The sequence below is a fragment of the Penicillium cosmopolitanum genome (genome assembly GCF_028827165.1).
Source record: "Penicillium cosmopolitanum strain IBT 29677 chromosome Unknown utg000003l:1.0-3747932.0:1.0-3751027.0, whole genome shotgun sequence".
NCBI lineage: Eukaryota > Fungi > Ascomycota > Eurotiomycetes > Eurotiales > Aspergillaceae > Penicillium > Penicillium cosmopolitanum.
In genome coordinates, this window is record NW_026622673.1 from 1,349,387 (window position 1) to 1,371,218 (window position 21,832).

A 21,832-nucleotide genomic window follows, 5' to 3' on the forward strand; every position below is an offset into this window, starting at 1 on the left:
ACCTTTTTCTGTATTGGGTTACCGGTCTTAGGATGATGCTCGGCGACGAGTTTATTATTACTGATAAATTATAATGACCTGGATGAGACCAAGGACATCACCTCGTGTTATTTATGACCGGCAACTCCATCGAGCCTCATTCTCAATGACTACTAATATGTATGATCTATTCATAGATTGGCCAGACCGTATCACGTGCCAATGTTAGTCATTCATACACGTGATCTATACATAAAACTTTAATCTTTTCTCCGGAGATGGCCAGTCACGTGGGGGTGCCACGCCTCTGGGCTGAGCAAAGCCTCGATGTCTGACACGGGGTGAAAGAACGGTTTTCAGCGACCGCACGACACGAGCACATTGTGACTGGTGCATCGGTTTATTTACCAATGGTTCAATAACATCTTCGAGGCTCAACAGGCCCATGAGGCAGACATGGCCGAGTCTGACAATGGACCAACGGGCCGAACCATTCCATCAAGCAAGCAAAGGCCTTGGTTGCCAACTTCTCTGAGGCGGCCCTACCTTTCTGCTCTGGCTCTCTTCTTTATTTTAATGGCAATTTCCATCGAGGCTCTTCGTCAGTACTCAAACCGTCACCATGGGCTCATCCATGTCAGGTCATACGAGGACCTCGCCCGGTTTACCTCAGGAGTGTACACCTATGTACCCACTGCTTTTGCCATTTTAGCTGTGGCGTTATGGAATGTATGCGCTTTGGATGTTCTACGATTGGAGCCATTTTTTCAACTCGCCAAACCCAACGGTGTCCCCGGAGACATTCTCTTCACGAATTACTGCTTCTTTTATGGCATCATGGCACCCATCATGGCGATCCGAAACCGACATTGGATTGTAGCGGCGGTGTCATCGACTTCAATTATTCTACGAATGATGTTGCCCTCCGTACTTTCTGGTCTCGTGGACCTCGATGAGCCAAACATCGTCTTCGCGAGGCATCTCGATACCTGGCCCAGCCTGGTGAGCCTAGAATCGCAAAACACTTTACTCGCGCACGCTGCAAACCATCTCGGGAATAACGCCTCAACTCATGTGGACACATTCTTTGCCTATCAAGTACCTGGTTATTCCATGCCGCCCATCTCAATGCCAGCACACTCCAGACCGGGCACGGGAACTTCAACCTGGGAACTCAATCAAGACATTTACTGGTCTGACATTAGTTGCGTGGAAGCTCAGCCCATCAAGGTCATTCCTGGGAAGATACTTGATTCTCAAGATGGCACGCCACTTTTGGAATGGCAAATTCGCAACTTGTCGCTTCGGAGCTCTTCGGGTACTGAAGCGGCTTCCAACTGTGAGATAAAAATATCTCTGAACAGCACCTACCCGCCCAACGATCGACTACCTCAGCTCATGTACTGGGAGCCTCTTGGCTCATACGGAAATTCCAGTGCCATTTTCACCTGGAACGGTGACGGATGTACGCCCTTCTCGCTCTTTGGAATCTACATCGATGTAAACCCCACATTGAACAATCTATCATCCAAAGCCAGTGTCTTCGGATGTACGAGCACATATCTACGCACCAATGCCGACATAACCCTGCCAGCAAACACTTCAATAGCCACTGCCACGAATATCTCTACCTCGACAACTTCTCTGACTTCTACAGATCTCGGCCTTGCAGAGTTCCAACGTATGCTTTTTACGAGGCTTTCTCTTGATGGTCGCAGGCGATTGGACCAAAGAGAATCGGACTTCGCCTCCTTCGCCGATGCTCAGTCCGATCGCATCAGTCTCACCCAGTATCAAAAAGATATCGGTGAGACTTGGAATCAACATTTTGTTGCCTCGATGAACCGATTTTTCAACACAACAGCCGATCCGAGTCGGATTGCGGCAAAGCACAGCACTTGGACCATCGTATATAGTGTCACATCTCAGACGGCCACTCTGGCGGAGGCTCTTTTGCTATCAGCAGCTTTGTTGCTTCTCGTGATGTTCTTTCTATACCCTCTACGGCCAAGCTTTCTTCGTTCAGATCCTGGCCCCATCGCAGCGCAATGTGCCCTTGTCACAGACATGTTCACCTCGCTCAACCACATCACAGATTCTGGAATGGATTTCTGCCGTGCAACTCCCCGACAACTTCGTCGGTTTTCTCGGTCTCTGTGGTGTAAATTGGTTGACGGGCCTAATGGCAAGCACATCGAGATAACCCCACGCCAGGGTCAGGCTGCAACAGTGGATAACCGAGCTCCGCGCAGGATGCAACTTAATACGCGGCCTCATTTCCTGACGCCTCTTTGGTTTCTGATAGAATGTCTGCTCATGACCGGTGTACTTATTACATTCGGAATAGCCTTTCAATTTATTCGATTGGATAAATTTGATACATCTGACTCTACAGGCACTACCGTGCTTTGGCTTTTCTTGGACTACGGCCCGACGGTTGTCGCCTCTATGATCAGCTCCCTCTTTGTCTCCGTCCACCGACACATCGGAAGCATTGAGCCTTGGGTCCAGCTCCGCGAAGGCATGGCTACGTCCAAAGAGTCATTGGCGGCTAATTTTGGCTCTCATACCTCTCTGACGATTTGGAGGCAGTTCCGTGACAAAAGACCGCCTCTCCTCGTCATTCTCTCTGTGATCTGTATCTTCGACTTTGGCCTCACCATCGCTAGCAGTGGAATGTTTGAACCCTCTGTCGATACATGGATGGACCATACAGAAGTTATCACCGCACAGTATAACACATCGGCTTTTGGCAACCCAAATATTCGCACCGAATTCAGCGGAACCAATTTGATTTCTGATGTTCTGCTCATCGGAAAGCCAATGCTCTCTTGGAATACTGCCAATCTGTCGTTCTACCCCCTTGGAATCGATGACCCTGACGCCGAATATGTCGATCGGGCTATCTATACCGCTCGAACGCGTGGTGTTGGGGTCGAGCTTCAGTGTGGCCAGGCATCTTACAGCCATAGCTCCTCCAATGCTTCGTTTTGGAACTACAATTCCTCCGTGGGCACAACAAAATCAAGTTGCACCGCGGAGGTGCAATCGCCAGTTGCGCTCGATACATCATCCAGAACATACAACGGATCGCTCTATTTCAGTGCTGCCCTAAATTCAAGTCGCGCATGTCAGAGGTCTTTCGCTGTTGGCCTAGAAGAAATAAACAATACTGAGATTGCCCATGGAGGCTTCGCAACCGTCTTCTACTGCAGCCCTAAACTCATACTTGGAGATTTCAGGTTGGAATTCGACCTTGATGGAGTCGTTTCTCACCACCAGCCTATACATGCCAGCTCGATCACCAGTGGACAAATGTTCCAAAATGCATCGGACAGCCTGTCATCATTCAATGATGCTTTTATGCGATATGCCCAAATCGACAACTCTTGGAACGCGCTTGTGACATCCCAAGTCTACAACATTCTTGGTTCTGGCTCGGCTTCTCGAGGCTCTTCTTCGCCACATTCTCACTCCCACCGGCCTACTCACAAACACCATCATAATCTTCTCCCGACAACCGAGTCCCAGAAGCAGGCGCTTGTCATGCGCACTGTGCAACTTGCGTATCAGACAGCTTTCAGTAGCTATATAAGTCTCCAGCGGGATCTCTACCTTTCTCCTCTCACGTCTTCGGGAAACACTAATACAAGTGTGCCCGCTACTGTTACATTTGCTGCATGGTACATTGAACCGTCCAACATAACAATTGTTGTAATCATTGTTATTCTTTCCGTCGATCTTGCCATCCTCATGGGTGTCTTCTGGCTACGTCATGGGCATTATTCCGGTCCGCCCTTTCCTCGTTCAATCGGATCTTTGATCCCCTGGGTCCTCCACAGCAGAATGTTGAACGATGTGCGCGGTACCAGCACCTGGAGTGAAGAAAAGCGCAACGAGCACCTACAAAAGCTAGGCCATCGGTACAAATTTGGCAACCTAGGCAGTGCCGACGGTCGGGTCGGTCTTGATTACGACGAGAAGCCTGCGATAGAGGAAGAGGATCATGAATTGGCTACATTTGGGCCGCCCCGGCGATCCAGAAGCAGCGAGCCCGATATTCATTTGGCAGATGATGGCGGGACTTTGTTAAACCATTCTGCACATAGTTCAGGTACATAGAACTTGCATTTATGAACATTAGATTTCACCATATATTACATCAACTTGGTTTACAAACGCTACCGGCTGTACCAACTTTCTCGTTTTTAATCAAGAGAAAGCATAAATATAATCGTATAAATTAGAATTTCTATTTTACTCCAGTACTCCGATCTTGCGATCTTCTTCACCTGACCCCCAAATTGTCGATTTGTTCCATTCTATTCCATGCCGACCCCGAAATGTTGATTAAAATTTAGATGAATTGGAAAGCGAGATTAAACAGTGAAGTTGGCGTCAATCCCGCGTAGTTGTCTCAACCGGCATGCCGATTTGCTTTTAATGGCGCTTGGCAGGGCCGGTGGCCTTGGGGATGGAAGATGACCAGGCCTCTGCTTGGGCGCTCTGGATGGCTTGAAGGTCCGGGTTCAGCTGTTTATACAAGCTGGCCTGTGCGGTTCCAGTGGCTTGGAGGTAACTGGAGTAGTCCGCGAGGTATTTCGACTCGGCTGCCTGTACGGAGGGAGCGGGGGTATAACTGGCGTAGTTTGCCGATACCGAACTCGGGATTGCTGAAAATGTGGAGGACGGGGCCAAGCTTGTGCCGGAATTTTGAGCTGGCAAGGCGAATGCGGAACCGAGAAGGCCCATGGAGATGAGAGTGGTGAAATGCATATTTGGTCTTGATTTGAAGTTGCTTCGGAGCCTCGAAGATGGTTGTGTATGATGGTTGTATGTGACGATTTGATGTGAATGGAGGTGAATTGGAATTTGATATGCTCTAGCGATGAAGGAAATATGTAGCATCTTTATAGATCTCGTCGGTTTGGTGGCACAATTAAAATGGATACTATGACATGGGTGGGACCCAGACTTGAAAACTGTAGCCTGATCGCCGCGACAGAAATAGAAATCGCACATCATTGTATCTGGCGCGTGAATCGTCGGTCTGCCAGGCGGTGCACATCGCAGGGTGGGGCGATGGCGATGTGATGCTTTCAAACGGTAAGATCTGCGGGACACTGCCCGATGAATAACATCATCGGGCCACCCTCAACCATTAATAATTATGTATGACCACTCAGCCCTGTGAGTTTAGTGACTCCTGATTGAGTACAGTACAGAGCACAACCCTGTACAAACATACAGCTGCCTTGTATCCCATGCCTAGACCGCCAGGTTGTACGCGTCAATCTCATCTATGCATGTCATAAAGTTACTCAACAGTCAGCCACAGGATTCGAGGCTCGCCACTCATGACAACAACAATTGACCCAATATTTTGGATGAGACTAGACTCGCAAACAATAATTCACTGTGGAATAGGGAAGATTGGCCAATTTAAGCAATTGAAACAGCTTATTACCAGGAAAGACGTGCGAACTTGCTGGATAATTCCCTGGGGTATCGTTATATACACAGGCAGCCAGATTACCTGGGATTTTAGATCTTGCAGGACAGAATTTCCGTGGATTCGTAAGTCCATTCACCAGATTTCAGTATGCGGGCTTTCATATAACTAAAGAGCCCTCGCACAATTGTATCTTTCTCCATCCCTGTATTCTGACGTTTCATGCTTTCTTGTCCATTGCGTATCCCTAGGTGAAAACCGAAACACCTCTTTGAGGCCTTTTCGGCCGACTTTTCATCCACATCTATAATTACACAACACAAAGGAGTTTTCCGTGATTGGAGAGAGGTGCAGGTATAACAGATCGCTGCGATGGCTTGATGGTGCTAGTCTTCGATCGTGCTTCGCTCTACGGGCGTACATTTGTATGGGACGAGGTGTGCTACTGGGGAACAAATCGAAAACCAGTAAGTCTACGGATTGAAGGGCATCAAAATTGACAAGAAATGAAACAGTTCATTGAAAATATAAACATAATGGTATAATGATATCATTGGAGGGGCTTATCCAAAGTCCCAACAAACCTCGATGTTTCAGAGGCAGATGGGCCGGCACCGCCTAGCCACATCTTTCGTCTCACAGCTTCTATCCCCTCTATACACAACCACTTCTCTATTATTAACACAATTAATCGGAGGCGTGCTTGTTGTCCTCGCTCTCCCCGCTGCTTCCAATCTCAACCTTCTCAGCATCCGCGGCATGGTCCACAAAAGTGAGGCCGAGCTCGCGCTGCATTTCAGAGATCTGCTCAATGGAGAGCTTGGGCAACTCCTGAGCAACCTTGAAGGGCCACTTCTTCTCGACGTGAGCCTTGGCGAAGATAACGTCGACCTCTTCCAGGTCACGACCAGCGGTCTCAACGTAGAAGAAGTAGGCGAAGGGAATGCCGACAAAGTTGACCAGAGCAAAGAAGAGGTAGATACCCCAAGGACTCTGAGAGGAGAAGACGGGAGTGAACATGACAACAGCGAAGTTGGTGATCCAGTTGGTGCAGGTAGAGGCGGAGGCGGCCATGGTACGAGTGCGGAGAGGGTTGATCTCCGGGGGGGTAGATCCAGGGCAGAGGAAGCGTAGTAAAAGCGAAGAAGATAATGAACAGGAAGATACCGACAGCGGCACCCTTGGCGTTCTGGGTGTTCTCATCGATCAGGCAGGCCATAGTGATAATGAATGAAAGACCCTGGCCAGCAAAACCGATAAGGAAGAGATTACGGCGACCAACCTTCTCAACCATAAAGAAGGAAGGAATAGTAGCCAGGGCGTAAACAGTAGCGAAGACACCACCAATAATAAGAGCCATCTTGTTCTCCATGTGAAGGTTGTTCTCGAAAAGGAGGGTTGAGTAGTAGATAGCAGCGTTGCAGCCGGTGAACTGCTGGAAGAATTGGCCAGAGCAACCGATCATCATACGCTGGAACTCTTGGGTCTTGCCAGTGGTGAAGAGGACCTTCCAGCTGGAGGCCTGTTGAGACTCAGAAGCCTTCATATCAGCCTTCATCAGGTTGAAATCGCGGAGCACATCCTCAGCGTCAGGGGAGCTGTCGTTAAGCTGAGCCATGACCTGGAGAGCCTCTTCATCCTTGCCCTGCATGATAAACCAGCGAGGAGACTCGGGCAACATGAGAGCACCAACAGTAACCATGATGGCGAACAGGATCTGGAAGGCGACGGGGAATCGCCATTGGACGGAGGATTCGACGTAGGACATGCCAAAGTCGAGCCAGTAGGCGATAAAGGTACCGACGGCGATAATAGCACCCTCGAAGCAGACGAGGAAACCACGGTTGTGGGCCTTGGAGCACTCAGATTGCCACACGGGGATAGTGGCAGTATCCATACCGTTTCCAAGACCAGAGATAACACGACCGATGACAAACTGACCCAAGCCCCAGGACTCACCAAAGGAAGCAGTGGAGAGGACAGTGCCGAGAACCATCAACATACCACCAGCAACCAGGATGGGGGTACGACCAGTACGTTGACCGAAAATGAGGGTGAAGATAGCGCCGAAGAAACAGCCCAGCTCGTAACAGGCAGTAACAGCACCCTGCAGAACCGAGACATGCTCTGGGGTGTGGCCGGGCAGGCTTTTGTCGAGAACGGGGAATTCCTTGATGAAGGATGAACCTTGCAGAATACCGGACATCAGACCCTGATCATAACCGAACAGAGAGAAACCGACGACGGAAGTGAAGGTGATAGCATAGTGGAGCTTCTTGCCTCGAAGGCCAGAAGTGGTTGTCCACATCTTGAGTGATTTCCTTTCTTCGGAAGTGACCTCGACCTAACTAAATGAGGGGAGGGAAAGGAGGGACTGAGACGACGAGAAAACGGCACGGACTCTGGGGGGGGATGAGCGACGCTTTTGTACCTTTTTTTCAGATGTATGCGACCTGCGTCTGCCTCCTCACTCCTCTGCGGGCGTCAGGGCCCGGCCCCACGCGTCTCCATCGATTGGGTGCGCCAAGGGGGGAAAAAGTTTGAACATGACGACGGCGGCTTGGGCGCCCCAGGCAAGTCTCGCGACCCGCCGTGGAGACCAAAGGCCTTGTGAGTGGACATGAGTGGACTAACGACGTAGGGAGGGGCAAGTCTCGCGGGCTGCCGAGAGGGCCAAGCGCCCCATCTCATGCGACTGGATGCTTACTTTTTTTTCTCTTTTTTTTTCCATTCCTATTTTCCATTATCCATCTTCGATTTCGGTTCTCTCCTTCGGTTGCGGACGCCACCAAAAATGTGGCGGCCGGGAGCAGACCAAACCAAGGGGGAAGAAAGGGGAAGAAAGGGGAAGAAAGGGGAAGAAAGGGGAAAAAATCGAAATCAAAAATCAAAGAAAAGCGTAGACCATATGGAGAGTTGTAAGCGTCGAGAATGACGATGTCGGGGCCGAAAATTGACCCGTTGCCAAGGGCCAAGGGTAAAGAAGCTCCGCTAAGAGAATGAGAGCGCCACCCGTTCGCAGTGGTTTAGGGTTGGCGAAGCTTGGGTTGACTTGGTACAATTAAGCAACTCTGCAATACATTTTCAGCATGAATACCGAATGCCGGCAGTGAATAAACATAGCCAAAGATCCATTCTTTTCAAACTAACTCATAATCGAACAGAACGATCATGGTAATGAACATCATCATTTGGTCTCCTCCCCCCTGCTACTCGTCGCCCTCGCCTCGTGGGGGTGGATCACTTCCTGGAGCGGGTGGAGGATCACCTTTTCGGCTGCCGGAAAAGGAATCTCGCCCGACCCTCCACGGGGAAAAACGGGGAGAGACTGAAAGAGACTGGTGGGCCAAGGGGCTAAAAAGTCTTCTGCTGAAGCCAGTCAGAGGCCTCCGAGTAAAACTGTACCCTTGTTGAAGCGAACCGGGGCTAGGCCGAATCATACCGTTGGATATTAATCATGAAACTCGCCTCAGTTGCCTCTTTGCTTTCCCCCGTCTTGGGCCCGACCTGCCTGGTCGAACGCTGACGCCGAAGCCGACGGTCGGATAGGTTGCACTTCTTGAGACCGTGGCCCACCATCTCGGGTGACCGAGGGCCAATCGTAGTGGTGGTTTAGCGGCAAACTCCCTGCGGGGACAAAGGCGGGTTGTCCTCTTGATCTCTCAGTGGTGGCCCTCCTCCAGCCAAGCCATCATCGGTACCGATGCAGATTCTTTTTAGCCTTCCTCATCCCGCCCTCCAGATAATCTCCGATGTTGGGGATGGCCTCGAGTACGTAGTAGCCCCCCTACGTCACTGCTCGAGTGACCATCTTTTACTCCGCAAAGAAGACCGGACTAGGTAAGTCTAGAGAGGGCCAAAAGGATTTCTCCGCATACGAGTAGACTGCAGTGTGTCGGTTCGAGGTTCGGATCACGGCCTTCATTTCCCTTTCCACTTCCACTTGCACTTCCACTTCCAATTTCAATTTCAATTTCATTCTACCCCGTGGAACCGAGACCAAGCGCAGCCCTACTCTCAATTTAAGATGGAGTACATACTCCGAACGGAGTATCCGTACTCGTGTTCCATTACTCCATCGATGCCTGCCTGCACCAAGCGGGAAAAGGAAATATGATCAGGCCATAAAATAACAAATGCAAAATGAAAAAATACTTAATAAAAAAACCAAGCAAACCAAGAAAAATCAAGCTCCAATAGCAAACGTAAGAAAAATCGGCCTGACATTAAAACCCAAAACGGACGGGAGAAACCCGAAAGCGGAAGGCAAAAAAACGGAACTAGCCCGAAGCGGGGCAGCCCCCACCCAAAACGGACGAATTTAAGGGATTTTAAATTACGCCACCCGCTCTTGACCGCCCGGCAGAATGGGGGAAGGCTGCATGGCAAAGTCACGTGTGGAGGGTTTCCTAAGGTTTCCCCTGGCGGGCACGCCACCACCACCAGATAAACCAGATAACCTTAAATTAAAAAGAGGTCAATGGTAGATCTGGACAAGCAAGGACCCGGGTTGATCGAAGCTGGTAGTTTATATTTCATCATTGAGAATACTATGTAGTACTGTGACTACTTGCATGCCTAGGTGTTGAATAGTAGTAACAGACCTGGAGTGATGGTACGCGTGGGAGTGGTACTAGTGCTCGGGTAGTAGTCAATATATATATTCAATCCTGCGAGAACAAGCAATACCCAAGATTTTTCCAAGACTCACCAAGACTCACCAAGCCGTCTTAGCTACACCTGCCAATCCAACAGCCAAGACTTCCAAGGCTTCTTATTTCTTAATTTAACTGCCACCTTGCATATACTCGATAAACATACTCCATGTCAATAAAGTAGTTGTCCACCTTCCACCATCCCACACTGGCATGTGGCTGGGTCCTACTATCCACCTAGCCGCGACGTGCATTGAGCCAATTTTCTTTATGCCGTACTCCGTACAGTATACCTCTAGCTCTTGCTGATCTTTCCTCAATTCATCAATCTCATGTTTATTTCTTTTTCTGGTTGACTGGTCTCGCTAATTGATCGGATCGTCAGGGGTAATGTTTACAGGAAAAAATGGCCAACTCCACTGTGGACAGGCAGAAAGTATATCGAGCGGAGGTTGATGGGGCATTCAATGTCGGGGAATGAAACGTTTCGAATTGACGGAGTACTTCATCCAGACACAAGTCGTGGAAGCCCAAACCCTTGAGTACGAGCATACACCTCGTTGATCAGGGGATTTGCTTTACGAAAAACCCAATACGGCATAAATCATTTGCACCTCCAGGATTGCAATAATTTGTGTGGCTTTACACCTTGCATACGCACTAACCATAATCCTGCGCTCCTTCGACTGAGAGCCCGTCTTCCGTGCCCGACAATACCCGTCCCGGGGTGGGCTTTTGCAATTTACTATCATTGAGAGTCGGATATTTACTCAGTACAAAGTCTTGGATGTCTCAGGTGACAGCAAACCAATTGCCGAGGATGCCTTACTATCGATACTCGTACTTGCTTTTCACATGTGCCAGTGGCTTTGGCGGGTATAACCCGCAGCCTTAAAGTATAATGGCGTGGCATGTTTTTGCCAAGTCCTACACTCGCTTTCCAATGAGTGAAAAGAACTAATCAACTCACTCCGGCGCCATTAATGACTCGATTTCATAACAGAACTACCAAAAAGCCACCATGCACAGCAATGGAAAGTCTGTTCTCTCGCCAGACATTCCCTCACAGCAATCCTCATGGCGCAGCAAAGGAATACAGCGAAGCAAGATTCTGGGGTCCCGACCGATCCCCCGCCCCCAGTCAACTTGAACTTGATCAACCCCGTTGAACCCCTCAGCCCCCGCCCCATTTGGCCCGTCCTTGAACCCCTGATGGGGGCCTCAAGGCGTGGACGCAGGCCGTGATGGGCCATCTCGTGGCCTTCAACACATAGGGATATATTGCCAGCTTTCGTGTTTTCCAAGCCTATTACCAGTCGGCTCTCGGAGTTTCCCCGTCCGCCATCTCCTGGGTAGGGTCCGTGCAAGTGTTTTTGATTTTTTTTTTGTCGGCACCTTCTCCGGTCGCGCCCTGGACGCAGGCTTTTTTCGCACAACCTTCTACAGCGGCGTGCTCTTGCAGCTGGTCGGAGTGTTTATGACCTCACTCGCCACCGAGTATTGGCAACTCTTTCTCGCTCAAGGTGTGTGCACTGGCCTGGGCAATGGCTTGCAGTTCTGCCCTGTGACGGGACTGGTCGCCACATATTTCTCCGACCGAAGGGTCTTCGCCTTGGCCTGTGTCCTCGTGGGCAGTGGAACCGGAGGCATGCTCTTCCCCGGCCTAGTCAAAACGCTCATTCCTGCGATCGGCTTTGCGTGGACAGTCCGAATACTGGGGTTCGTCATGCTGGGCACCAGCATCCCTGCCATGACACTGTTGCAACCGCGATTGCCACCACGTAGATCGGGTCCTTTTGTGGACTGGGTGGCTTTCAGAGAATCCAACGTATGTTTTGTTCTGCCTCGGCATGTTTCTGAACTTCTGGGGTCTTGATTTTGCATTCTATTACATCGGCACCTTTGGACGCAGTGTTCTTGGCCTCAGTTACGAAGACTCGAATACGCTCATCATTGTGACCATTGGGTCTGGGATTATCGGTCGCCTTATCCCCGCTTATCTGGGCCGATAGATCATTTGGACCCCTAAACACTATTATACCATTGACTCTCGGCGCTAGTCTGATGATGTTTTGTTGGACCGCCGTACACTCAACGCCCGGGTTGTATGTTTTGGCCGTGCTCTACGGGACCTTCTCCAAAGGGGTGCAGGGCCTCTGGCCCTCCACATTGTCTAGCTTAACCCCGGACTTGAGCAGAACCGGCGTCCGGATTGGCATGGGATTTACGATTGTTAGGTTTGCTTGTCTCACCGGTCCTCCACTCGACGGTGCTCTCATTGCCAAGTTCAATGGGTATATCGGTGCGCAGATTTGGGGAGGCCTGACATTCTTGCTAGGCGCTGTAGTTCTTGTCACGGCCCAGGTTTTGAAGACTGGGGCCGTGGCTAAAGCCAAGATCTAATTCAATTGGCTTGTGCTTCTCACCGGTAAGTCGGGCGGGTGGATAATAACTATAGGGTACTCGTATCCATCGAAAGACACGGGCACGTACATGAGGTAGTATACATATGCACTCTGTAGGTGAGAATCATACAATAGTCGGAGAGAGCATGTGCATGTACATCCATGTGGCATATTGGTACCTTTTTTGCGAGACTCGAACTCGGTCGCGTCGCTACAAATCATGGGACGGCTGTAGCTTTTGCAAACTGGGTATTCCGATATGCACCTCGAGGACATCTAAGTACAAAAGTGCAAAGCTTAGGGGAACATTGGGATATAATTGCTCCTCCGAGGGCTAACAGGAGGTGCATCTGCATGATGTATCATCTCGACACTATGTGTAAGACATGCATTGTCTCGATGTGCGCTAATTTAATCAGCATTTATACCCCCAAGGAGCTTTATCTTTGAAATCGGGAGGAGTAACTGCTACGAGTAGAAGTTGTCATCCATCAAGTGTTTAGCCCGTATCTGTATTCCATATAAGCAATTCTGCTCTGCGCTATGGAGTTTAATCCATACGAGTACTCCGTACAACTGGCCAAATTCGGCGCAACATCGGATTAGATCTTCCGACGGCAATGGATGAGAATGGGGGCCATGTCACATCAATGAGCACGGCCGCGTGGACTGCGGTTGGACGACGAGTCGAAATTGCGACCGACGGGCCTTACCCTAGTAAATAGTGTGCTTCTCGTTCGGAGTACGGAGTGCATGGATTTAATTTCAATTATTGCCAATTGATTTGATCCGTTCGGTCGGCAATTCCACCGGTGCGTTTCCCGATGAGCCCCAGCGAGCTCCACTCGCTCCGATCTTCTCCGAGTTCGAGTTTCATTGGTTGGTCTAAATGTATGTATGAATCCTCAGGCAGGTTGGTAACTACAGCAGGCAAGGAGAGGTTACTGTTATTCTACGGATTTTAAATTTATGATTTGAATGATGTTATCAGTGTGCAGTTCGTTGAATAAAGCAGTCCATGGTGATCTGATTTACCATATCCATTTAGATCCTTATGCTTCCTCCTCCAGTCGAGCTTTCGATAATCACCTCCCGTGGCTGCTAGATTTTCTCCACCCTCACTGACTCCATAGCCCTAATCCCAGCTCGCAGTGTATCCCATCCATCCATCCTTAACATGATCCCCCCTGGCCGATTTGTCTGTCCAGCATGATCGTCCAGAATCTTACCGTCGGTGGCCGAGTTTCCCCTCAACGAAAGTGATTGCACCGATCGTGTCATGCCAAGCGTCATATGAGGCACTCAGAATTCCCTGCGTCTCATCCACGAAATCTTCTCCACCACTTGTAACCACGAAAGGGCGATCAAGAAATCCTTGGGGATTGAGGAGAGCGGGCCAAAAGTCGGGGTGTGTCCTGTTGACTTCGTTGAACAGCACGTCCACTTGAAATTGAAGCCGCGAAAGGGTGGAGATGCGAGTGGTCGGATTGGTGAAGTTGGGGGTCGATAGTAATGCTTGACTGCGAGTGACTGCATTTCGTAGCGAGTTGAAATACTCTCGAGAAGTCCCGACGGGGCCAGTAGACCGAGCAGATCCCTTTTGAGCTTCCACCAGGCTTAAATCGAGAAATGTCTTCAGCTTCAGAAGACAGAGAGGCACGGTCAGGGAGATCCCGATATTCAAGCCCAAAAACATATCCACGGACTCGAATATATCAGCACTCTCAACATTGAAGCGTGGCAACCCAGGATTGCTCCAGTTGTCATATGAGCGATTGGAAACCAGCACCCAAGACTTGAGAAAAGCATAACATTCCCGGTCCTGGTTGAGGCGAATCATCATTGGAGCTACAGTCTTGCGTGCACCCAAGTTGTCCTTCGGACATAGGCGAAGTATCTCCATGGAATGTTCCAACTGCTTTTCAACTGCTTCCCGAGTGTTAATCCCGCTGATCATTCCCACTAGCACGCATCGATGGAGGATATAGGAGCGCATCTCGGGTCCGAACTCGTTGATACTGCCATGAATGAAGGGGTCGCTGCTCGATGAATCACGCAGAATCTGCTCTTGCTCTTCCAGGGAAGCTCGGGCCCTTTCAATAGCTTTGCAGGTGGATTTGTGTTCGACCTGATGCTCGCGGCCACAGTAAACCATCACTCTGCATCGGGAGCATCCCAGAAGTGGTTCATCCTTACCACAGATGCCACAACCGGATTGTATCTTCGCGCAGGGCTCCCGATTGGAGATCCGACAAGGGTCGAATATTGAGAATCCGCGACGTGCCATGGCTACTAGTGAAGAGGAAGAGGTGAGGGTGAGCTGAGTACTGAACGGATGTGCTGGCACTATCACTGGGGCAAGAAGGCTGGAGCAATGACTTACCTTTGCAGACCGAGCCGAATGTGAAGCCCGGAGAAGAAAATTGAGGTTGAGAGGAGTTTTAAGGACGAGAACTCTGTAAAGGGAGGAAGGGAAACGTGAGGTAGATAAGAGGAGTTGGAGATTGGTGATATTCACGGGCGTGACGGAAGAAACAAACGCGGGTGGCTGCCTAGCAGGACCACCGAGACTTTCCAATATTCAAGCTTTTTGTATGTTGAATAAACTTGAATTAGGTTGTATTAGTGAACAATGAGATTTGTGAGTTCATACTCGACATAAATGGCCGCATCGCTGCAAACTCTCGTCTCTGGAAAAATGAGACAAGAAGTTTTCGCTCCGGCTGCATAGAAGGTGATTTACAAGCTGCTAAGTATGCGCAACAGGCTATCACCGGGAAAGGAACGAGATGCTGGCGAAATGTCCCAACTGAAGGATGGAGAAGCAAGGGTAGAGACCGAATGATATTACGGCAACACGCATCTGGATTGAGTTGAGAGGCCTCGGTAGCTTCGTCCAGAATCGGGAGAATTTGGCCGTAGACGTTAAGACTGATACCCCAGAAAAAAGTCATAAGGTGACTATTTGCAAGTTCTTGGCTCGAGATAGTCTCTGGTAGTGGCTCGTCCGGATCTAGCAAGATCGTGGGCTTGGATAGTGTTGCTTCCCAAATAGCTATTTTTGCGATTATTTCGAAAGCTCTGCTGCGAAGCAAAGTCCTCAACTTCGATGCAGCGGCGGAATTTCCCAGCAATGTCAGACCATCGATGCCCTCACAAAGACCAGGAAGCTCCACGGCAATATCTATGAGCAGATCTTTGGGTGTCTTTGGGTGATGAATCCAAGGAATTGTCATCCAATCGGTGTTGCTGAGGGCACAGGCTCTTCGAATACGTATCGCGCAGACGGCCTTTTTAAATTCAGAATTAGCGTTTGAGATATTAATAAAATTAGAGGAGTTATTCGTACGTGGTTGAACCTTCCATCGGCAAATAGCCTGTGAGCTCGGCCAGTGGCGAAGAATAATGGGTGCTTGGAAAGGGTAATTGCAAGATCCCCAGAATGATGAGCTTTCCAGCCGAGGTAGTGCGCCATGGTATTTCCAGTTTCCCCACCATACAAGGCCTATTGGCATTTTGTCAGTCAAATCTAGGTGGCATATTCAAGCATGATGATGTGGATACCTCGTAGAAACTCAGTACACGGGTTGCGCCAATCAACTCAAGATCTCTGGTCCTGGGGGCTGTTAAGGCCGCCCCTGTTTTCTGGAGAGAGAGAGTATGCAATCTGAGCGCTTCTCTTTCCATCCATTCCGTACCTGATTCTGTGCTTGCAATAGACCTCAATGCCAGAGCCCCGAGTCCAATTTTCAGTAAGTTGCTCTCGGGAACAATTTCTTGTAACGCGCTGATGGAACCACCCAAGGCTCTAATCGTTTCATTAAACAGTGGATACGAGTGGCCGTTGGGCATATAGTTGGTCCAGAATATGGCTTCTAGGCCCGATTGACATGCACTTTTGGAAAGGGACAAAGCGTTACCCGGCGCAGGGGGAAGAGATCGGATATCCTTTTTCGGCCCTCTCAAAGATTAATGGCGATGTTGAAGACGATATCTCGGAATGGGACTCGGGGACATGGTATTGGTAGATTTCCAGACCGTCCTTATACCCGTCGCACTTGATGCATGCCTTTCTGCACTGGCCGCAGGTGGGTTGCTGCAGGTCGCACTAGTCATGTGGTTAGTCAGTTATGAACTCTGCGTGCTCATCCGTAGATCGTGGGACTCGGAAATGACCTGGAACTTACACCTTTCTTCCGTCTTCTACAAGTACGGCATGCTTTTGACCGACCAGGCACTCCTACCATCACGCTGGGAGTCTGGGGTTATTAAAATGGGGTCCGTCGATAGTGAGTGCTCAAGATCACAACACTCGGAAAGGCCTGGTACCGCCCGATTTTCCTTGTATACAACGGATGATTCGTAACTACCAGAGCTAGAGTCCAAAAGCTGAGTGTTTGGCAGCCTGACAACGTTTGAGTTGGGGGGGATTACTGGGGTTTGTTAGCCTTGGAGACTAAGCCTAAAAGGGTACATTCTGCGCGCCTTGCTTGCTGACTTTTGAGTGGATGCCGAGGACTTGGGGGCCAATTCCCAAGATGCCCAACCAAAGATCGAGAGACATTATTGATGAGGCTTTTCCGTGAGCAGAAACGGCAGGCGTATACTTTGTTGAGCCGTTCTTCATAATTTACCGCGTTTCGGGCCCTCAGGTGAAATTTGACTGTTGTCGTCGTGACCAGCCTAATGAAAATAGTAGCTATAAAGGGGGAAGAAGGCGCATGATTTTCGTACAAACTTCAGAAAATTGGCCAATATCTCTCAAGCCTTAAAAAAATTAACTCTCCTGCTCGAAAAATATTTCGAGATGATCATCACGAAAGTTCTATTCCTCTTCTCCTTCATTATCGCACCAGCCATCGGTTTTCCATCATGCTGTGAAACCGAACTTGTCAACACGAGGAACCAGCGTGTTCTTGATGACTATCTTGATGTATGGAGCGGAAATCTGGCTCTCGCAGAAACAGTTTTCCACCCCGATGTTGTCCTTCATTCCGACCGGTTTCCATCCTCGACTGGCAAGGGTAGTGATCTGATTAGTGTCACCAACCGAGACGAATTTGTCGCCTTTGTTCAGAGGTCGCGAAAGGGCCGGAAGAGATATACATTCACCCCCATAAGATCAACGGGAGATAAAGACTCTGTTGCCGTTCGATGGGCAATGCATGGAGTGATTGGTAGCAACTTCACACTTTTTCCGACGTGAGTCCAACAGTTTGACAGCTTTTTATGCTTGAAAAACCGGCCTAACAGCACTACAGTCCCTTGAAGGCGGGCGCCGCAGTGACCTACGACGGGGCCGATTTTCTGGTCCTAGATAACTGTACTGGCCTGGTGCAGGAAGTCTACATAACGCAAAACCTGATTCAATATTTCCATGCGATGGGACTGACTGCTGTTACTGTCTGAGAGGGCTTACCTATCTCGAAATTGAAAATTTTATAGGACTAGGAGATCTTGCTCCTGATTAGGAATGAAAAGGTGTCGCTGGTGAAATCTACCATATCTTCTCGCGTTTCTCATAGAATGAGGAGCTAGAAGTCTTGGTTATTTGAAAATGTCATTAGTGCGCCAGCGTGCATAGCTAGTAACTATATATCGGATCATACAGTTGTTCAAGTCCCTGTATGACTTCAAGTTCAAGTCAGTATTAGTACTAGTAGTAGTTAATTGTTTGATGTTCAAGTTTGCATGTGTTTAACTAACGCATAGATAAGTAAGTACATGAAATAACTGATGCTACAACTACGGCCGAGCCGAAGAAAATCATATTCGTGACTGCCTTTTCGTGATGCTTTTGCATCGTATTTGCGATGCGGTCTGCCCAGGCCTTCGGAGGGTTACCATTAGGAAAAATGGTAGTTGGAACACCTCGGCCTAAAAACTTGCAAAGGGGTTCCCAGCCATCCTCTACCGACCATTCCAACAATCTATCTTCTGGAAGATTCAAGCTTCGTATCATGGCAACATGCTCCTTGTAAATCAATTTCCCACGGGAATGAAAATCTCCCCGAAAGAACCGGGGCATCATCGTCCGGGACATTGTTTGGCGGATCCAAAACAGCTCGGCGCTGAACCAGCTTTTGCACCAATCCCAATCGATCGGATTTCGAGCAAAATAACCCATGGTCTGATCCATACTGGAATACCAGCCATCAAGATCTTTGCGGATGTTGAGAATTACTTTGGCGTCCGGGTATGCGGCGATCAGCTCTACTGCGAATTCCGCCGCGAAGAGGTCGCTAACACCCACGCAATCACTTAGAACCATGTCGAAGTCTTCTGCATTCAATTGTTGTGTTTGCTTATCATTTTCGAATGTGCTATATTTCTTTTGAAGAAGACGATATATTGTCTCCAACGATGACGGTGGGAGAATCGTGTCGAACCCATGGTGAGTATGCTCGAATCCGATAATGTGGAGCGCTTCGCGTAGGGACTCGGTTCCTGACCGTGAGATACCGACAGCAAGTACTTTCATGCGTGTCTTCTCATCTCTTTTACCGGTTGTCGGACATGGAAGCCCATAGATATGGTGAAGTATCCAGTCTGGAATAGGGATCATGATAGGGATTCTGAAGTGGAAATAGATAGCGTGGGAAAATAAGCTGCCACTTTGCTCCTGTACTTATAGCGGGGCCTCGTTAATTCCGTCTTGCGTCGCATTCAGCCTACATGGATAAGCGGCGTATTATTAGGCGTCCAACGGGTGTCATCCGGGCTGATAACAGCTTGACCACGACCGCGACTTGGCGATCGCGGGGTAAAAAGGTAGAAATTGGCATTGGACGGTGAAAACTTGTCATAAAGTGGACTTTGAAAATTTTGTGCCATTTCAGTTAGTTGAATTTGACTGAATTCAAGAAGATTGTGGTTTTTATAATAAATAAATGTAATACGTTCGTGTTGGAATCCCCCTTGATCTTTTCGCGCCAATTCAAGAAATGATATACATTCTCTCGGACACTATGTGAACTTTATCTAGAGTGGTTTGGAAAGATCAAGCGAATTCTAGACAATCCTGCAGGCTGTCGAGGGACAGTATCCGTGATCGCAAGCGAAACTGCAAAGCCCTAAGTAGGAATTATCTTCCCCTGTAAGGGGCGCACCATGCCATCCGGTACTTGGAGGCGCGGGAATAGACGCTCCATACTGTGTGCAAGTACAAGATCCAGGGGGGCAGTATCCATAACTGCAGCAGAAATTGCAAAGACCAACATAATTTCCTGGGCCAGTTCCGCCAGTACACACATTACCACTACCGCCGCTACCACCACCTCCCCCAGTAGGAGCACATGGGAGAGTTTGGGTCACAGTCACAGTATTGAACTGTGTGGTGGTAGTGGTGGAAGTTATTGTGTATCCACCACCACCCGTAGGACAGGTTGTTGGGCAGTCCGTTGGCGGAGTGGGAGGTGGAGTCGGAGGCAGGCTGGTGGGAGGAGTCGTAGTCGGTGGGGAACTCGGCGAAGTAGAGCCTATTATAGATGTCGTTGTGGGAGCTGTGGATGCTGGAGGTACTGTACCAAGTGATGGAGTAGCTTGGCAAGTTTGAATCTTAACGCCTTGGTTGAAAGCTGCCAATCCGTCTGCCTGAAGAGGGTCATTAAACTCGAGTGGCAGCGTTCCAACTAATTTGAAATTAGCGGAGTGTTTTCTATTGGATTCGGAAGGAAATTTTCAAACCATAGGCATTGAAGTTGTATAATCCACAGACGCAGCCGTTGATTATTGGTTTCAGACTTGTCCCAGAAAGGACCTTGTTTCCATTGCGAAGAACAGTGAACGATGGAGTCCCAACTTGCATTGGAACCTGCTGAGCATATGCCCCCGCTGGTGCATCATATTGATAGAGAGTCCCCCCGCTGTTGACCTGCACCGTTGCAGGGAATTGGAGAAGGGATACAACGAATATAGCATCCTGCATAGACTGCCAACCGTCTGGTCTGCCCATGAAATAATTTCCGCTGCCATTGTTCGCTGGGACCATGCATGTATCAGTCGCATCACAGTTCACATCACGTGGGGCTGGTCGATACCAGTAAACCAGCTCATCTGATGTGATGTATTTGGCAGCTGATTTTGCTCCGTCCTTGAAGGCTGCAATATATGGCTTGGAGATGTCTAGCCACCCGTCATGTGGCCTGACAAAATCAGCAAAATACGTGTAGTAGGCAAGGGTTTCCTTTTATGTCTTACATATCATTGACCCATTTTGATGCCCCATCATCAGTATGAATGGATTTCAAGGGGCCGATATAATGTGACTCGCCATAGTCGTTCCATGTCACGATTTCAATGAAGCGGGGCTCTAGTTCAAGAATTTCATTCCACCGATTGTACCACAGTAAATCGGATGGGAATACCCAATTTTTGCTATAGGATACTTCGGGGCCGAAGTGGGTCGAAAACCATGGAGAAACCGCTGTTTTATGCCAATAAATTTGTTAGCTATAGGTTATGCGACTATCGTAAAGGGGAATGAGGCAACCCACGTGCAATGTAAGCCTTTCCGGCGAGAGCGTTCACATAGACATTGTCGCCATCTGCGACAGAAACATTTTGTCCCGCCGAGGGAGCCTTGTTTTGGCCGTTGTTTGGCCATGCCATCCAGTTAAGTAGCCCGTCAACAGATGATGTATCAGTTCCATATGACGGGTGAAAGTTTGGCGCAAAAAATATTGGCCGTCCAACGGCGTCACGCAGGGACCCTACATTCAGCCCATCTCCGGCAAATGACGAGACAAAAACCTTGTTGTCGACCATTAGCTGTGCCGGTTTGTCCGCATATTGTGCAATTTTTTGGCCTATGGCAAATGCCTGTCCGGTGTTCCACCAATTAAAATCGAATGATATGAATACTTTCATTGAATTTCTCGCGGCTGAATCATAAGCAAGCTGCAACTGCTGATCCGTATAGGGATCCACCCCGATATTCAATGCGAATGCATCTATACCCAGCGCACTGGCGCGTTTCATATCATCGTCATAATCAGAGGAGCTTTGACGGTCACTGGTAATCCCAATCTACAGGTCAAGATATCAGGGAAATGATGTCTGAATAAAAGAATCATAAGCTCGGTAGAAGCTGTAAACGTACCATAAAATGCGCGAAGACGAGTCGGTTTGGGGCTTGTCTCTTGCTCTCCCGGATTTCACCCGAAACACGAGGCACTGCCTGAACTATGATGCCCAATAAGGATACAATAACTGCAATAATATTCGTTATGATCATACTGATTTGAGTTTCGGCTCCAAAAAATTGTAAACTTTTCCGGCTTGGGTCTGAGACATGGTTTCAGAAGAAAGTGGTCATAGAGCTGTTAATAAAGGGATGGGGT

At 49.0% G+C, this 21,832-nt stretch overlaps 9 protein-coding genes across 9 annotated transcripts; 3 read left to right on the forward strand and 6 right to left on the reverse strand.

Moving 5' to 3' along the window:
• Positions 1 to 435: 435 nt before the first annotated feature.
• N7509_000548 (DUF3433 domain-containing protein) lies at positions 436 to 4,101 on the forward strand (the record flags this gene model as incomplete). The annotated part of the gene is made up of 1 exon (XM_056625185.1): positions 436 to 4,101. One exon carries the CDS (start codon positions 436 to 438, stop codon positions 4,099 to 4,101), a length of 3,666 nt encoding a protein of 1,221 aa, XP_056493767.1.
• A 318-nt stretch (positions 4,102 to 4,419) lies between these two features.
• Positions 4,420 to 4,755, reverse strand: N7509_000549 (uncharacterized protein; the record flags this gene model as incomplete). Its single annotated transcript, XM_056625186.1, has 1 exon — positions 4,420 to 4,755. The coding sequence occupies one exon, from the start codon at positions 4,753 to 4,755 to the stop codon at positions 4,420 to 4,422; it is 336 nt and encodes a 111-aa protein (XP_056493768.1).
• A 1,363-nt stretch (positions 4,756 to 6,118) lies between these two features.
• Positions 6,119 to 7,739, reverse strand: N7509_000550 (sugar porter family MFS transporter; the record flags this gene model as incomplete). Its single annotated transcript, XM_056625187.1, has 2 exons — positions 6,119 to 6,529; positions 6,603 to 7,739. The coding sequence occupies 2 exons, from the start codon at positions 7,737 to 7,739 to the stop codon at positions 6,119 to 6,121; spliced, it is 1,548 nt and encodes a 515-aa protein (XP_056493769.1).
• Positions 7,740 to 11,563: 3,824 nt separating this feature from the next.
• On the forward strand, positions 11,564 to 12,489 carry N7509_000551 (monocarboxylate permease; the record flags this gene model as incomplete). The annotated part of the gene is made up of 3 exons (XM_056625188.1): positions 11,564 to 11,867; positions 11,905 to 12,052; positions 12,147 to 12,489. The coding sequence occupies 3 exons, from the start codon at positions 11,564 to 11,566 to the stop codon at positions 12,487 to 12,489; spliced, it is 795 nt and encodes a 264-aa protein (XP_056493770.1).
• Positions 12,490 to 13,716: 1,227 nt separating this feature from the next.
• Positions 13,717 to 14,778, reverse strand: N7509_000552 (zinc finger MYND domain-containing protein; the record flags this gene model as incomplete). The annotated part of the gene is made up of 1 exon (XM_056625189.1): positions 13,717 to 14,778. One exon carries the CDS (start codon positions 14,776 to 14,778, stop codon positions 13,717 to 13,719), a length of 1,062 nt encoding a protein of 353 aa, XP_056493771.1.
• A 325-nt stretch (positions 14,779 to 15,103) lies between these two features.
• Positions 15,104 to 16,006, reverse strand: N7509_000553 (uncharacterized protein; the record flags this gene model as incomplete). The annotated part of the gene is made up of 1 exon (XM_056625190.1): positions 15,104 to 16,006. One exon carries the CDS (start codon positions 16,004 to 16,006, stop codon positions 15,104 to 15,106), a length of 903 nt encoding a protein of 300 aa, XP_056493772.1.
• A 1,292-nt stretch (positions 16,007 to 17,298) lies between these two features.
• Positions 17,299 to 17,900, forward strand: N7509_000554 (nuclear transport factor 2 family protein; the record flags this gene model as incomplete). Its single annotated transcript, XM_056625191.1, has 2 exons — positions 17,299 to 17,693; positions 17,753 to 17,900. 2 exons carry the CDS (start codon positions 17,299 to 17,301, stop codon positions 17,898 to 17,900), a joined length of 543 nt encoding a protein of 180 aa, XP_056493773.1.
• A 292-nt stretch (positions 17,901 to 18,192) lies between these two features.
• Positions 18,193 to 19,056, reverse strand: N7509_000555 (sulfotransferase family protein; the record flags this gene model as incomplete). The annotated part of the gene is made up of 1 exon (XM_056625192.1): positions 18,193 to 19,056. One exon carries the CDS (start codon positions 19,054 to 19,056, stop codon positions 18,193 to 18,195), a length of 864 nt encoding a protein of 287 aa, XP_056493774.1.
• A 446-nt stretch (positions 19,057 to 19,502) lies between these two features.
• On the reverse strand, positions 19,503 to 21,726 carry N7509_000556 (glycoside hydrolase family 71 protein; the record flags this gene model as incomplete). Its single annotated transcript, XM_056625193.1, has 5 exons — positions 19,503 to 20,122; positions 20,178 to 20,635; positions 20,691 to 20,916; positions 20,987 to 21,518; positions 21,592 to 21,726. 5 exons carry the CDS (start codon positions 21,724 to 21,726, stop codon positions 19,503 to 19,505), a joined length of 1,971 nt encoding a protein of 656 aa, XP_056493775.1.
• Between the last annotated feature and the right edge of the window lie 106 nt (positions 21,727 to 21,832).